This window comes from Lissotriton helveticus, chromosome 5_1 (assembly GCF_964261635.1).
Source record: "Lissotriton helveticus chromosome 5_1, aLisHel1.1, whole genome shotgun sequence".
Classification (NCBI taxonomy): domain Eukaryota; kingdom Metazoa; phylum Chordata; class Amphibia; order Caudata; family Salamandridae; genus Lissotriton; species Lissotriton helveticus.
In genome coordinates, this window is record NC_136065.1 from 56139474 (window position 1) to 56153675 (window position 14202).

At 46.6% G+C, this 14202-nt stretch overlaps 1 protein-coding gene across 1 annotated transcript in view; it reads right to left on the reverse strand.

Annotated features, from left to right (window-relative positions):
- LOC144752380 (butyrophilin subfamily 1 member A1-like) overlaps window positions 1–14202 on the reverse strand; it is a 373692-nt gene that overhangs the window by 104849 nt on the left and 254641 nt on the right. Inside the window, exon 7 of the mRNA XM_078640315.1 lies at window positions 2237–2263. Within this exon, the coding sequence (XP_078496441.1) occupies window positions 2237–2263 (27 nt within the window). The remainder of the gene's footprint in view (window positions 1–2236; window positions 2264–14202) is intronic.

The following is a 14202-nucleotide window of genomic DNA, read 5'->3' on the forward strand; positions in this document are numbered from 1 at the left end:
TTGGAAACAATATTTTTTGTATACCCCTTGTGAAATCGCTTCTCCATAACAGTAATATGAATTAATCGTGTGGTCTTGAAATTAACAACATAGAATAGAATGCACATACAAAAATACACGTGGGATACTAAATTGCATGTATTGCGAATCATAATCTACTAATTGTGTAATGCGTCAAGTTTAATCTTTGCGCATTTGTCATAATCTAATTGAAAATTGCATGAATGTGCTTTTTGTCTGTCTTATTGTGGCATAAATGATTTAGATTGCTGAGTAAACCTTGCTTATGTGGTACGTAAAATGCTAGGTACTGACTAATTGGGATACCTTAGAATGGGGGGAGGTAATCAGAAGGGCTTTTTTTCTAAAATTAATTTTTATTTGTGTTTGTTTCTGTACTAGTTCCCATTTGCGGCCTATGTGGCACAACTAAAATGGACGTTGACCGCGACTCGGAATTTGCGATGATGTGCACATGTGTGACAGAACCCGAAAAGAAGCACGAGCAGCCTGTGCCTGTGCAGAATGGGTCGGGGATAGTGTGGCCTGCCTAATAGAATGAATGCCAACTTTTTCGAATGTCAGCTTCGTGAAATGTGGGAATTGGGCATCAAATAACAAATTAGAGGACACAAGCGGAAGAGGAATAATACAAACAATATAAACCTTATTTTCTAAATTATAACAATTACTCTGCGGAAATTGAACAATAAGGTGATTAGGTTATGCTCATCCACCCCTCAAATTGACCAATCACGGACAGTCTAATACCCCAAAGTTAAAACTTTTAGATAGATAAGTTAGTGAAAAAGGGTATAAAAGAGGACGTTTGGAAGTATGAAAAAAGCTTGCTTTTCGATTTTATCTTTGCATCCCGACATGCTGCCGGACTGTGAAATCTTTTTCCTATGGCGCAAGGACTTTGAAATTTTTCTGAACTTTAACTTTTAAATGGGCGCGGATTCCTATGAGAGGTGAACATCGAGAGAGATAGAGTGGTGTTCTTTGGGAACTATTCTGTCCTTATGCTGATGCCTGCGTTCCGAAACCTTGGTAATATAATATTTTGTTTATTTCCAAACTTTTATGCTAATAAATGAATGTTTTGAATTATAAAAACTTTTCTTTCCTAGGTTATTAATGTTTCAATGACTTCAATTAGAATTAATAAAATAAAGGTCACGCTAGGAGATTTAGGGGCAGATGTATCAAGCCTTTTGTGAATGGCAAACGGCCTTTTTGCATGTTTTTGAATGTATCAAAAAAATCGCAATTTAAGGAATCGCAAAAAATTGCGATTCCTTATTTTGTCATAGCATTTAAGGAATCTCGATTTTTGCGATTCCTTAACTGCTATGTATGTAGCAATTTAAATTTGCGAATTTTGGTTAAGAAAAAACTTGTTGTTGATGGTAATTTGCGAAATCTTTTCAAAAAGCACAATTTTTAATTTTTTAAGGTGGCATGTGACGCACACACATGCCCGGAGGGCATGTATGTGCTCCATATGCACACACATGTTCATTTCAGGGGTGCAGCAGGGTGTCTTTGAGACACCCCTGCACTCTTGAATTAATTCTCAAATTGCGATTAGCAAATTGCGAATTTGCAATTTGAGAATTACTTCACAATCATTCCTATGGGCCTCCTGGCCCATAGGAATGAATGGGAAATTATTCCTTAATTGCGAATTCGCAAATAAGGAAGATCAACTAATCGCTATAAAATAGCGATTTTTTTGATACATGCCATTTTGCGATTTCTAAATAGCGATTCCTTAAATATCGCTATTTATAATTTGCAAATGGCTATCTTGATACATCTGCCCCTATGTCTCTAAATAGAAATTAAATAAATGGAGAAATAAGCTGGTCTTGTTGTCCTTTAGTTAACTTTTACTAGCTGATCCATTAACAAATAATGGTGGTGTGTTTAAATGTTTTTCTTAAAATCAAACCATGGTATTAGAAATAAAACTGCAGATGTATATAATGTATAACATCTAGTATTGATTTAGACACTCCGCTATAAACCAGCAGCTCTGCTTTGGTCTTCACCGAATCCTCGGAGCAGGGTAAATGTGTGTATGAATGACTCGCGGTGTTATGGGCCCAACTGATGAGTAATGTGTGAATAGCTCTCTGGGATAAGGTGATGGTTTTGAATATCTGGAGCCGCGCGCTGCATCACAATGAAAACCAACATATGATCACTTTGTAAAACAGGCTTCACTTACCTGCGAAGCGCCGGGCGCGTCTCCAGTCTAAAAATGAACAGAGAACAAATTCAACTCAGACTCATGCTGAAACAATTTACCATACATTTACAGAAATGCAAGAAAAACATTATTGGCATTTGGAAATTATTTCTCAAGTAACGTTTCACTGACCCATTGAAAAGGTAGAAAATAAATGTATTTAAAAACCTCTCGATAATTTGAAAAATTAGAGAGATCGATAGGTATTGATTATTGTATCGAAATGGAAAATACTTGTGCTTTAATAGGCAACATTCGATTGACTGCTAGTGTGTATGGTGGTGCCATTGACCAGGTCGATGACGCAAGAAAGGTTTTGATATGTCTAAAAATACAACTAATTGGTTATAAAGAGGTGGTCCCCTACCTGAAATTAGCTTTAGGTGCAGCCGAGGCCCGTGCAGATAAGAGCAGTGGGGCAGTAAAGCTGGGTGGTGGGGGGGGGGCGATTTCCACAGATGACCATGAGGGAAAATGAATTATTTATTTATTTTCCCCTCATAGCCGTCTGCGGGAATCCCCCACACCCACCCGTCCCTACCGCCCATCCCTCTCACCTGCACGGGCCGCGGCTGTTTAGCTTCAGAAGAGCTGAAAGACAGACTGATCGTATGTGTGGGGTTACATCACTTCATGTGACATGTCTCTGCCCCCCAGGGGCGAATATGAAAGTTAAAACAACTTTTTTGCAATTGTTTGTTACTTAGTATGCTGTAGGAGTGTTATCTCTGGCTGCTTTTTATGAAATATGGAATATGAACTCAATAGAAATGTCAACTAATGTTGTTGTAAATTGTTTCACATGTCATCTTAGGGTTAGGCTTGTTTTATTGCCCATGGACCTTTACACTTTAGATTTGTATGAGAATTGCACCTGCTGTCGGTGAAAGTTTATGGGCTGACAGAGACATATGAACAAGAGAGCAGATTATTTTTGAGTGTGTTACTCTCTGGCCAGCATTGCTTCCTTTGCTAACTTCAGGCAGGGAGGAACCCTTTCTACCAGAGAAGGGTGTTACAAAGAAGGGTGTTACAGAGAAGGGAGTTACAAAGAAGGGTGTTACAGAGAAGGGTGTTACACTGAAAGAGGGGGCTCATGAGGTGCATTCCTCAGTGTGCAGGGCCCTGGCAATTCTTGCTGGTGCCGCTTTGAGCAATCTGCCTGAGGTAGTATGAACCAACTACCAGCTAACTTCATTTCAAAGACAAATAAAAACACTCAGTTTAAATGCCAGGAAGAGGCTGTGCAGTCTATAGGGAAGAGTATTGAACAGTCAAGGAGTACATGGTTGTTATCAAATATTTCATTGTGTGAGTTTCTGTTGGAAAATTTTAATAACCAATGTTAAATCCAAAGACTTCATGAGAAACTACTTTTGTGGGGTAACTTTTAGAACAATTTACACTTTGTTGCAGGAGTCATTTTTGTGTTCGCTTTTGTCTACAAGTCATCGAAGCGATGTCATTTTTTTTAAGTGTGTTGCGCTGTTTGATGAAACTGTTGTATTTCCTTCACTTATATTTCATTGTATCTCTTTAAGATGTACATTCTACAATTGCTGATATCATATTGTGCTTTGGACCGTCTAGATTCTGGCTTGTCAGTTAGCTCCCTGGCTTTCTGATGGGAACACCAGTTCTTCTCTGTAGCTTTGAATAAATACCTTTTAACCATTTCTACACTGGTATCCGCCTCCCTACTTCAATTACTACACATGGCGATGATGAGCTAGCGGAACAGCTACAGAGGGAGGAGAACTCCACTGGTGTGAAAAGAACCACGCAAGACGTTTATTTGTTTACTCAGCTGGAAAATAAAGAAGAAAAGAGGAGGAAGAAATCGGCTTAAAAATAAAAAAATAAAGCAGGAAGCTGAAGTGGAAACTACATAGTACAAAGAGTCAGCAGCTAATGAGTGAGATGCGCCAACATGGACAGCTGGTGAGTTAGTGGAAAAAAGAAGACTCTGCGTGTGAGAGCAGTGAAGTTACACTGCAATTTGCATGAAAGACAGTTAAAAAAATCAGGGAAATGCAGAAGAGAAATGGAAGTGGCGCTATGTTTATTTAAAGATTTAAGGAGGAAAAGAGAAAACGTTAACCGGCGTGTAGACCGTGTGAGAAGCAATGCGTGAGAGGAGCATTTCTTGTTATTAAAGGAGAAATCGGAGCGCAAGCATACACGGCGAATCAAAGCATTATTTAAAAGTTAAGGAGAAGCGGGGCTTGAGCGGTGAAGCGCGAGCAAACAACAGACTCACTTAAGAATCTCAGCGCAGTGTGCATTCTTCGAACCTGGAGAACGACGCTGAGGGAAGCAGAGCCATCTATGGAATTTAGTGAGTGTCACTGCAGGAAGCGGTAGTGACGTAACTACATGAGGAAGGAAGGAAAACGTGGTGGCCATTTTGAAAAAACATCGGGTTGCTAGGCAACCTCTCCCGAGAAAGAAACGAGAGAGGAATTGAAGTTCAACTCTGCCGAGTGGGGAAAAAGAGAGCAGACAGTGAAGAGGAAGGATTAACTTGTACTTTGTGTGGTGGCATCTACTCATCTAAAAAAAAAGGAGAGTCAACAAAAGGAGAGAGACAATATCATTTAATGGCAAAGAATTTGTGTTTTTGTGTGCAACCAAGTGGCTGGTAGCATATGAAGAACTGAGTGAAGTGTGCTGGGAATCTAAAAAAAAAAAAAGAAAGGGCAGACAAGTCAACAGAAGAGGAAACAGTGATGGAGAATCAAAATGTTATCATGCCGCCTATGTTTTTACAAACGAGCGGAGATCCACCCATCGAGTGGGATGAGTGGGTAGACATTTTTGAGAATTACATCGAGGCGCTGGATGGGAAAGATTTTAGCGCTAATAGAAAGAAAGCTCTACTATTAAGTGCACTTGGGAAAGAGGGTCAGCACTCTTTCAAGTATTTACCTGTGGGGTTGAGTCAGGATGGGAGAACGATAACAAATGTTTACACAGAAGCAAAGGCACGAATGAAGAAACAATATTCAAAAGAGGTAAACATTGTTATGGCAAGACAAAAATTTTATACTCAACCGCAAAGAGCAGAGGAATCTGTTGACCAGTTTGTAACGAGATTGCGTGAATTGTCCATAAAATGCAATTTCGGAGAAATGAGAGAGGAAATGATAAGAGACCAGTTAATAGTACAGTGCAGAAACAAAAAAATGCAGGAGAAACTATGGGCAGCGAAAAACCCTACCTTGCAAGCAGCTATAGATATAGCGAAGGTGGTGGAGGAATCGAATGCGTGCATGAAGGAGATGGAGAAAAAGGATAGTGTAAAGTAGGGTGGTCATGGAAATGGAGTCTCTTGTGTAGAACAGGAAGAGGTTGCTGCTGTAAATAATAAAGCTGTGGATTCAGGGGAGAAAAATGTGAAAAGATTTAATCCCGGGTATGCTAGTGGGGAGAGGAGTAGAAATCAGGGAAGGATGTGTAATAGGTGTGGGAGTACGTTTCATACCTCAGAGTATAAAAAATGCTTTGCTTTGGACAAAGTGTGTAGAAAATGTGGGAGGAAAGGTCATTTCTTCAGAATGTGCAAAGGGGTGAATAGTGAGAAGGTGGCAGTTGTAGAGAGAAAATAAATATGCAGAGGTGAGGCTAACGTTGAGGGTTCTAGTAAGGTATTAAGTTTGGGTGGTGATGGCACTTGTCAAAATGAACGAGGTAGAAGGGAAAGACCTAAAGCGAAGTTTGTTATTGATAAGAGGGAGGTGGAGTTAATGGTCGATCCCGGGTCATTTTGGACAATAATTCCAAATGAGATGTACTTAGAAAATTGGAAAGAGGTGCGCTTGTTACCCAGCGATATTAGTCCTTGTGGTTATCAGGGAGAGAGCATAGAATTGATTGGCTACATGCTTTGCGAAATTTTGTTTAAGGGTCGCTCTACAAAAGGGAAGGTTTATGTAGCAAAGTCAGGGCCTGCCATCTTGGGATGGGGACAACAGTACGACGTCCATATCATTATCAACCCGAGAGCTGAACAACAGGTGATGGTGGTAGACAATATAACTGCTCAGTCAATAGTTGAAGGGATGACAAGTTTGTTTGAAGAACACATTGGAGAGTTGAAAGGGTACGTACATAAGATTGTGTTGCGTGATGATGCTGTACCCATGCAACACAGGGTCAATCAATCAATCAATCAATCAGGAGTTTGTTAAAGCGCGACTACTCACCCGTAAGGGTCTCAAGGCGCTAGGGGTGGGGGGGGGGTGCAGGTTCCATTCCATCAAGGAGGGGGTCTGTCGAAGAGCCAGGTTTTGAGGTTTCTTGCGAAGATGGGGAGCGATGTTGTCTGTCTGAGGTGGAGCGGAAGGGCGTTCCATGCTTTGGCCGCGAGGAAGGAGAAGGAGCGGCCTCCCGATCTGGTCTTTCTGGTGCGGGGGACCACAGCGTAGGAAAGCTGGGCTGATCGTAGGGTCCTTTGGGGTGCGTGGAATTTGAGTCGGCTGTTCAGGTATGCTGGTCCGGTGCCGTGGAGGGCCTTGTGTGCGTGGATGAGCATCTTAAAGGTGATTCTCACCTCGACGGGGAGCCAGTGGAGTGTGCGCAGGTGCTGGGAGATGTGGCAGTGTTTTGGCAGGTTGAGGACCAGTCTTGCGGCGGCGTTCTGGATGTTCTGTAGCTTGCGGATGAGGTTTTTGTTTATTCCGGCATAGAGTGCGTTGCCGTAGTCGAGTCTGCTGGTGACCAGGGCGTGAGTGACTGTCTTTCGGTGTTCGAGGGGGATCCATTTGAAGGTCTTACGAAGGAGGCGGAGGGTGTGGAAGCAGGAAGATGAGACAGAGTTGATCTGGCGGTCCATTTTGAACTCGGAGTCCAGGATGATTCCCAGGTTGCGTGCGTGGTCTGTGGGGGTTGGCGGGTTTCCGAGGGTGGTGGGCCACCAGGTGTCACTCCAGGCGTCGGGGTTTGGGCCCATGATGAGTACTTCTGTTTTGTTGGTGTTTAGTTGTAGGCAGCTGTTTTTCATCCATTTGGCGACAGCTTCCATGCCTTCTCGAAAGTTGCGTCTGGCGGTGTTGGGCTCGTTGGATAGGGAGAGGATGAGCTGGGTGTCGTCTGCATATGACACGATGTTGAGTCCGTAGGTTCTGACGATGGGGGCAAGTGGAGCCATGTAGACGTTGAAGAGCGTCGGGCTGAGGGAGGAGCCCTGGGGGACTCCGCAGGTGATAGGTGTGGGGTCCGAGAGGAAAGGGGGGAGTCTGACCCGCTGCGTCCTGCTGGAGAGGAAGGAGCGGATCCAGTCGAGGGCCTTGTCCTGGATTCCTGCGTCGTAGAGTCTGCGTATTAGGGTGCGGTGGGAGACTGTGTCGAACGCCGCTGATAGGTCGAGGAGGATGAGGGCTACTGTTTCTCCTTTGTCCAGTAAGGTGCGGATGTCGTCTGTTGCGGCGAGGAGGGCAGTTTCCGTACTGTGGTTTTTTCTGAAGCCGGATTGGGAGGAGTCGAGGATGTTGTGTTCTTCAATGAATGTGGCGAGTTGGCTGTTGATGGCTTTCTCAATGACTTTCGCTGGGAACGGGAGCAGGGAGATGGGTCTGTAGTTTTTGAGGTCAGTGGGGTCCGCTGAGGGTTTCTTTAGGAGGGGGTTGACCTCGGCGTGTTTCCAGTCGTCGGGGAATGAGGCGGTCGCCAGGGAGCGGTTGATGGTTTGGCGGAGCATGGGTGCGATGGTGTTGGCGGCTCTGTTGAAGATGTGGTGGGGGCAGGGGTCCGTGGGGGCCCCTGAGTGGATTGACTTCATTGTCTTCAGTGTGTCTTCGGTGGTGAGGGCTGTCCAGTCATCAATCGTTGGTTTCCGGGTGTCGGGGGTGGTTGGTGAGGGTTCAGTGTGTTGGTTGTCTTCGTCGAAGTTGTCGTAGATGCTCTTGATTTTGTGGTGGAAAAAGATGCTGAGTTTGTCGCAGAGGTCTTGTGAGGGAGGGATGTCGGTAGACTCGCTGGTGGGTTGGGCGAACTCCTTGATGATGCTGAAGAGTTCCTTGCTGTTGTGTGCGTGGGTGGAGATTCTGTCTTCAATCGCTTTTTTCCTCGTTTCTCTGATGAGTTGATGGTGGGCGTTGGTGGCGGCTCTGAAGTTGTTGTGGGCTTCTGTGGATTTGGTGTTTCTCCAGGCCTTTTCGAGGCGGCGGCATGTACGCCTGGACTCTCGAAGTTCGGTGGTAAACCATCTGGCTTTCTTGGCACGGGTATTGTTGTTTTTCTTGAGGGGGGCTATGGTGTTGGTGCTGTCCGAGATCCATCTATGCAGGGTTCGGGCTGCGGTGTTGGGGTCGTCGTTTTGCGCGATGGTTGCGGTGGAGTTGTTGAGTGAGGAGGTGAGCTGGTCATCGGTGATTTTGGTCCAGTTTCTTTGTGGAAGCAGGTGCTGGTGTCTGTGGATGGTGGGTGTTCTGAAGGTGAAGTGGACGCAACGATGGTCGGCCCATGGGAGTTCGGTGGTGTGGCTGAAGGTGATGGAGTTTCCTGTAGTGAAGAGGGGATCGAGGGTGTGTCCTGCTGAGTGCGTGGGCTCGGTCACGATCTGGCGGAGTCCAATGTTGTGGAGGTTGTCCAGGAGGGATGTGGTGTTGGGGTCCAGTTGATTGTCGAGGTGGAAGTTGAGGTCTCCCAGCAGGGTGTAGTTGGTGGATGCGATGGCCTGCGGGGAGATAATGTCCGTGATGGAGTTGGCGAAGGGTCCGCGGGGTCCGGGGGGTCGGTAGATGAGGGTTCCTCAGAGGGCGGCGGTGGGGCTGGCCAGTATCTTGAAGTGAAGGTGTTCCATCAGTTCTGTGGACTCGTCAGGGAGTGTGCTCAGGCGTAGGCTGGATTTGTGGACAATGGCGATTCCTCCTCCTGGGTGGATGGGGCGGTCTTTCCTGGAGATCTTGTATCCTTGGGGGATGGCGATGGCGATGTCCGGTCCCGAGGTGGTGTTGGTCCAGGTCTCGGTGAAGAATGCTACGTCTGGGGTTGTGCTGTCGAGGAGGTCCCAGATTTCTGTGGCGTGTTTGTGGAGGGATCGGACGTTGAGGAGGATGCATTGCAGGGTCTTCGGTTCGGTTGTGTTCTTGTGGGCGGGTTGTGCTGGATCCGTGTTCTTGGCGGTGCTGCAGGTGTGCCGGCAGCGGTGACAGCTGAAGGGTCCATGGGTGTCGGCTGGTGATGCTAGCTTGCAGTTGTTGTTGCAGCCTGGGTTGAGTGCGTGGAGTGCTGCTGGGTCGTAGCGTTGGCGGGGCGGAGGTCCAGGGTTCTTGGTGCTGGTCGCGGACGGGTCGCAGACGGGCGCAGACGTGCTTGCCTTTGACGCGCCTTCGGTGCACCAGCGGCGCGCCCGCAGCCCGCGGCCGCTGCACGGCCGCGCATTGGCCGCCATTAAGTAGGGGTCGGGGAGGGCTGGACAGCTGGGAGGCGGGAGCGGGGAGGGGAGCTGGATTGGGCCGGTCGTGCTGGGGGGGGAGGGGCCGCGGGGGCAGCAGCGGCGGGGAAAGGTAAAGGGAGGAAAGAAGGGATAAAGAAAAAAGGGAAAATAAGCAGAAATAAGGCACAAAAGAGCAGAGATGCAGAACAGAGCAGAAAGGTGAAAGATAGAAAGGGTAAAAAAAACGAGTGAAAACGAGTGAAGGAGCAGAGGGAGAGAAAGGGAAAATGGGCAGAAATAAGGCACAAAAGAGCAGAGGTGCAGAAAGGTGAAAGATAGAAAGGGGAAAAAAAAAAAACGAGTGAAAACGAGTGAAGGAGCAGAGGGAGAGAAAGGGAAATGGGCAGAAATAAGGCGCAAAAGAGCAGAGGTGCAGAAAGGTGAAAGATAGAAAGGGGAGAAAAACGAGTGAAGGAGCAGAAAGAAAGAAAGGAGACAGAGGTCCACTGGACCTCCAGGGATGAGGCGCAGGGAAACCTGCGGGTGGAGGAGGGCCTCGATCACCAACACTGAAGAGTGCAGGGGCAGGGGCACCTCACTTAATGACGGAGCTGCGAGGGTGGGAGAGCAATTTCACTGACAATGAGTCAGTGGTCTTGCTCGCCTGTCCCCGCAGTGGCCGCCATTAAGTAGGGGTCGGGGAGGGCTGGACAGCTGGGAGGCGGGAGCGGGGAGGGGAGCTGGATTGGGCCGGTCGTTCTGGGGGGGGGGGAGGGGCCGCGGGGGCAGCAGCGGCGGGGAAAGGTAAAGGGAGGAAAGAAGGGATAAAGAAAAAAGGGAAAATAAGCAGAAATAAGGCACAAAAGAGCAGAGATGCAGAAAAGAGCAGAAAGGTGAAAGATAGAAAGGGTAAAAAACGATTAAAAACGAGTGAAGGAGCAGAGGGAGAGAAAGGGAAAATGGGCAGAAATAAGGCACAAAAGAGCAGAGGTGCAGAAAGGGGAAAAAAAAACGAGTGAAAACGAGTGAAGGAGCAGAGGGAGAGAAAGGGAAATGGGCAGAAATAAGGCGCAAAAGAGCAGAGGTGCAGAAAGGTGAAAGATAGAAAGGGGAGAAAAACGAGTGAAGGAGCAGAAAGAAAGAAAGGAGACAGAGGTCCACTGGACCACCAGGGATGAGGCGCAGTGAAACCTGCGGGTGGAGGAGGGCCTCGATCACCAACACTCAAGAGTGCAGGGGCAGGGGCACCTCACTTAATGACGGAGCTGCGAGGGTGGGAGAGCAATTTCACTGACAATGAGTCAGGAAGGAAGGTTCCTTCAGGAAGGAAGGTTCCGTTTATTGCACGAGAGGAGGTTAAGAAGATGCTGAAAGAGATGTTGGATCAAGGGGTGATAGAGCAGATCGAGACATCACCATGGATTTCGCCGGTCGTCATCACGACCAAATCTGACGGCAAATTCAGATTTTGTGTGGACCTTCGCACCTTGAATCAAAACATTGTGGTAGACAACTTCCCACTTCCGAATATCAATGAGTTGGTGTTGTCGCTGAAGGGTGGGAGGTATTTTTCGAAGCTCGACCTCCGTAGTGCATATCACCAAATTAAATTGCACCAAGACTCCAAGGCACTGACTGCTTTTATAACAACTGAGGGAATCTATCAGTTCACACGCATGCCCTTTGGGCTTGCATCTGCGGCAGGGGTATTTCAACGAATGATGGGTGCAGTATTGAAGGGGGTGAGCAATGTGGTATATTTTCAAGACGATGTTTTGATTTTTGGGGAGACTGTGGAAGAACACAATGTAATTTTGAAGGCTGTTTTGGAGAAGATGGAACAAGCGGGGTTGACGTTGAAGAAAGAGAAGTGTAGGTTTGCGGTGGAGGAGGTGGAGTACCTTGGTTATACGTTGTCTGTAAATGGGGTGAGACCGAAGAGGGATCTATTGGAGTCCATTAGAAGTGCACCGGCTCCATGTGATAAGGACCAGTTGAGGTCTTTCCTCAGTCTCATAGAGTACTATGCGAAATTTGTAAGGAAATTTGCAGGGAAGACGGAGAAAATCAAGGTGCTATTGAGGAAGGGATGCAAGTTTGTGTGGGATGCAGAGCAGGAAGATTGCTTTCAGAAGATCTAGAAAGAAATATGTGAGGCTGGTATATTAACACCTTTTGATACCAAACGCAAGTCTGTTTTGACAGTGGATGCGAGCGCAGTGGGGATTGGTGCGGTGTTAGCTCAAATGCATGATTCTGGAATAAAGACAGTTGCCTTTGTGTCGAGAACTCTCACAGCTGCAGAGAGGAATTATTCTATAATCGAGCGGGAGACTCTAGCTGCAGCATGGGGTTGTGAGTACTATAGGATGTATTTGTGGGGGTTCAAGTTTAGGTTGTTGACAGACCACAAGCCATTGGTAAACATTTTGTCACCTGGTGGGGCTGGGAAGGGATCAGCGAGGTTAGCTAGACTGGCTGCGAAGATTCAGGAGTATTTATATTGTGTGGAGTACATTCCTGGATGGAGGAATAGCCAAGCTGATGGTCTTTCTAGACTTCCGCTACCTTGGGAGATGGTAGATAAGTTGGGGGTGGAATCACTCAATTCTGAGGGGTCTGGGGCGGCTGTGGATGAAGTGGTGGATATGTGTGCAGGGGCAGTGAGTAGGTGTTGGTGGAATAGTTGTATGGAGAATGATGTGGTACTGAGAGAGGTGAAGGAAATGATTGTGAAAGGTTCAAGGAGAGAGAGTTGTTTATCTCCTGCTCTTGGCCCATATCTGAAGGTTTTGGAACATTTGTCGATTTTGGACAAGGAAGGTTTCATCATCTTAAAAGAAGACAAATTTATTCCTCCACAGGAGGTGAGGTTCACTCTATTCAAGATAGCTCACGAAGGTCACCTGGGGCAGTCTCTTACTAAGAGGAGAGTGAGGGAGCATTTCTGGTGGCCAAGTATGAATCGGGAGATCTCTGAGTGGGTGGAGAGATGTACGGATTGTTTGGAGAGTGAGAAGAGGCTTATGGTCGGTGTTGAGAGTGGATGTGGAACAATTGAAGACCCAGGAGTACCGTGGCATACTATATGCCTTGATTTCATTGGTCCTTTTTATCAACTGAGCCATGATATGAGGTTTGGTTTGGTGGTTGTGGACGTTTCATCAAAATGGTTGGTAGTCAAGTTTACGAAGGAGATCACTACCAGATGCACGATTGATTTGTTGAAGGACATTTTCAGGGAGGAAGGATTTCCTATGAAGATCATCACTGATAATGGGACGCAATTAACTTCAGTGGAGATGGTCAGTTTCTTGGAGAAATGTGGGATTGTGCATTCAAGGACGTCGTTGTACAACCCACAGGGTAATGGCATGGTTGAGAGGGCGAACCGTATGGTTAAGGGCGCTATCCAGATGGCCCTGTCATCTAGGGAGAATGTGAGCGAGTTGGTTAATCATTTAGTTTGGGCCTATAGAACCACTGAGAATGGTGTGACTGGGATGATCCCTTTTTGTGTAATGAGGGGGCGTTTGGCTGGTACCAAACTTGTTGCGGCATGGATGAAGGAGTGTTTGAGTTCTGGTGTTTGAGAGAAGAAAGAGGATGATGGGGAGGTGGTGAGTAGGAGTAGTTTTGCGGTGAATGATTGGGTGAAAGTGAAACCAGGACGTGTTGGTGTTGGGTTAACTAAGTTCAGGGGCCCGTTTAAGGTCAAGGCTGTGCATAAGAGGTTTGTGACCTTGTTTAATAGGGAGCATTGGAATTTGAGGCGGGTGGCTCTGTACAAGAAAGCGGTAAAGGGGGTTGGTTTTTCTCAGTCTAACCGTGGGTTGGAATCGAGAGAGGGTGGCGGAAGTGGAGTAGAAGTCGGTAGGGAGCAGAGGGAAAGGAGACCACCGAGGTACTTGCAAGATTTTGTTTGTGAGTGAGTGTTGTTCCGTGTAGCAGTGGGCATGGGCATAGTTTTTTTTTTTTTTTTTTTCTCATGGGAAGGGAAGAGGATATGTTGTATTTCCTTTACTTGTATTTCATTGTATCTCTTTAAGATGTACATTCTACAATTGCTGATGTCATATTGTGCTTTGGACTGTCTAGATTCTGGCTTGTCAGTTAGCTCCCTGGCTTTCTGATGGGAACACCAGTTCTTCTCTGTAGCTTTGAATAAATACCTTTTAACCATTTTTTCACTGGTATCCGCCTCCCTACTTCAATTACTACAGAAACCCCAGGCTGAAGTGCTTCACGATTGCTGTTTTTAGTAGTTTGATTCTGGCCTCAGAGAGCAGGCAGTAAGCAAATATACCTTTCGGATTTTAACTGGTTGTAAGGGTTTAGAAGCCTTGACTTGTGTGATTAATATGGGTCCGATATTTCTCCCCTATCCCTCAACCTGGGAGCTGGAACATTTGTGGACGCTCCCTAACGAGAATAAGGAGGGGCGGCAGACAGTAGCCGTTGCTTGGCTTACTTCCCCGTGACCACGCCCCCTCTCCACTTCCTGGTTCCTGCTCGTGTCTTGCTGGCGTCTTTTGGACCCTCCGGTTGTTTTAGGAGGTTTCCTTCG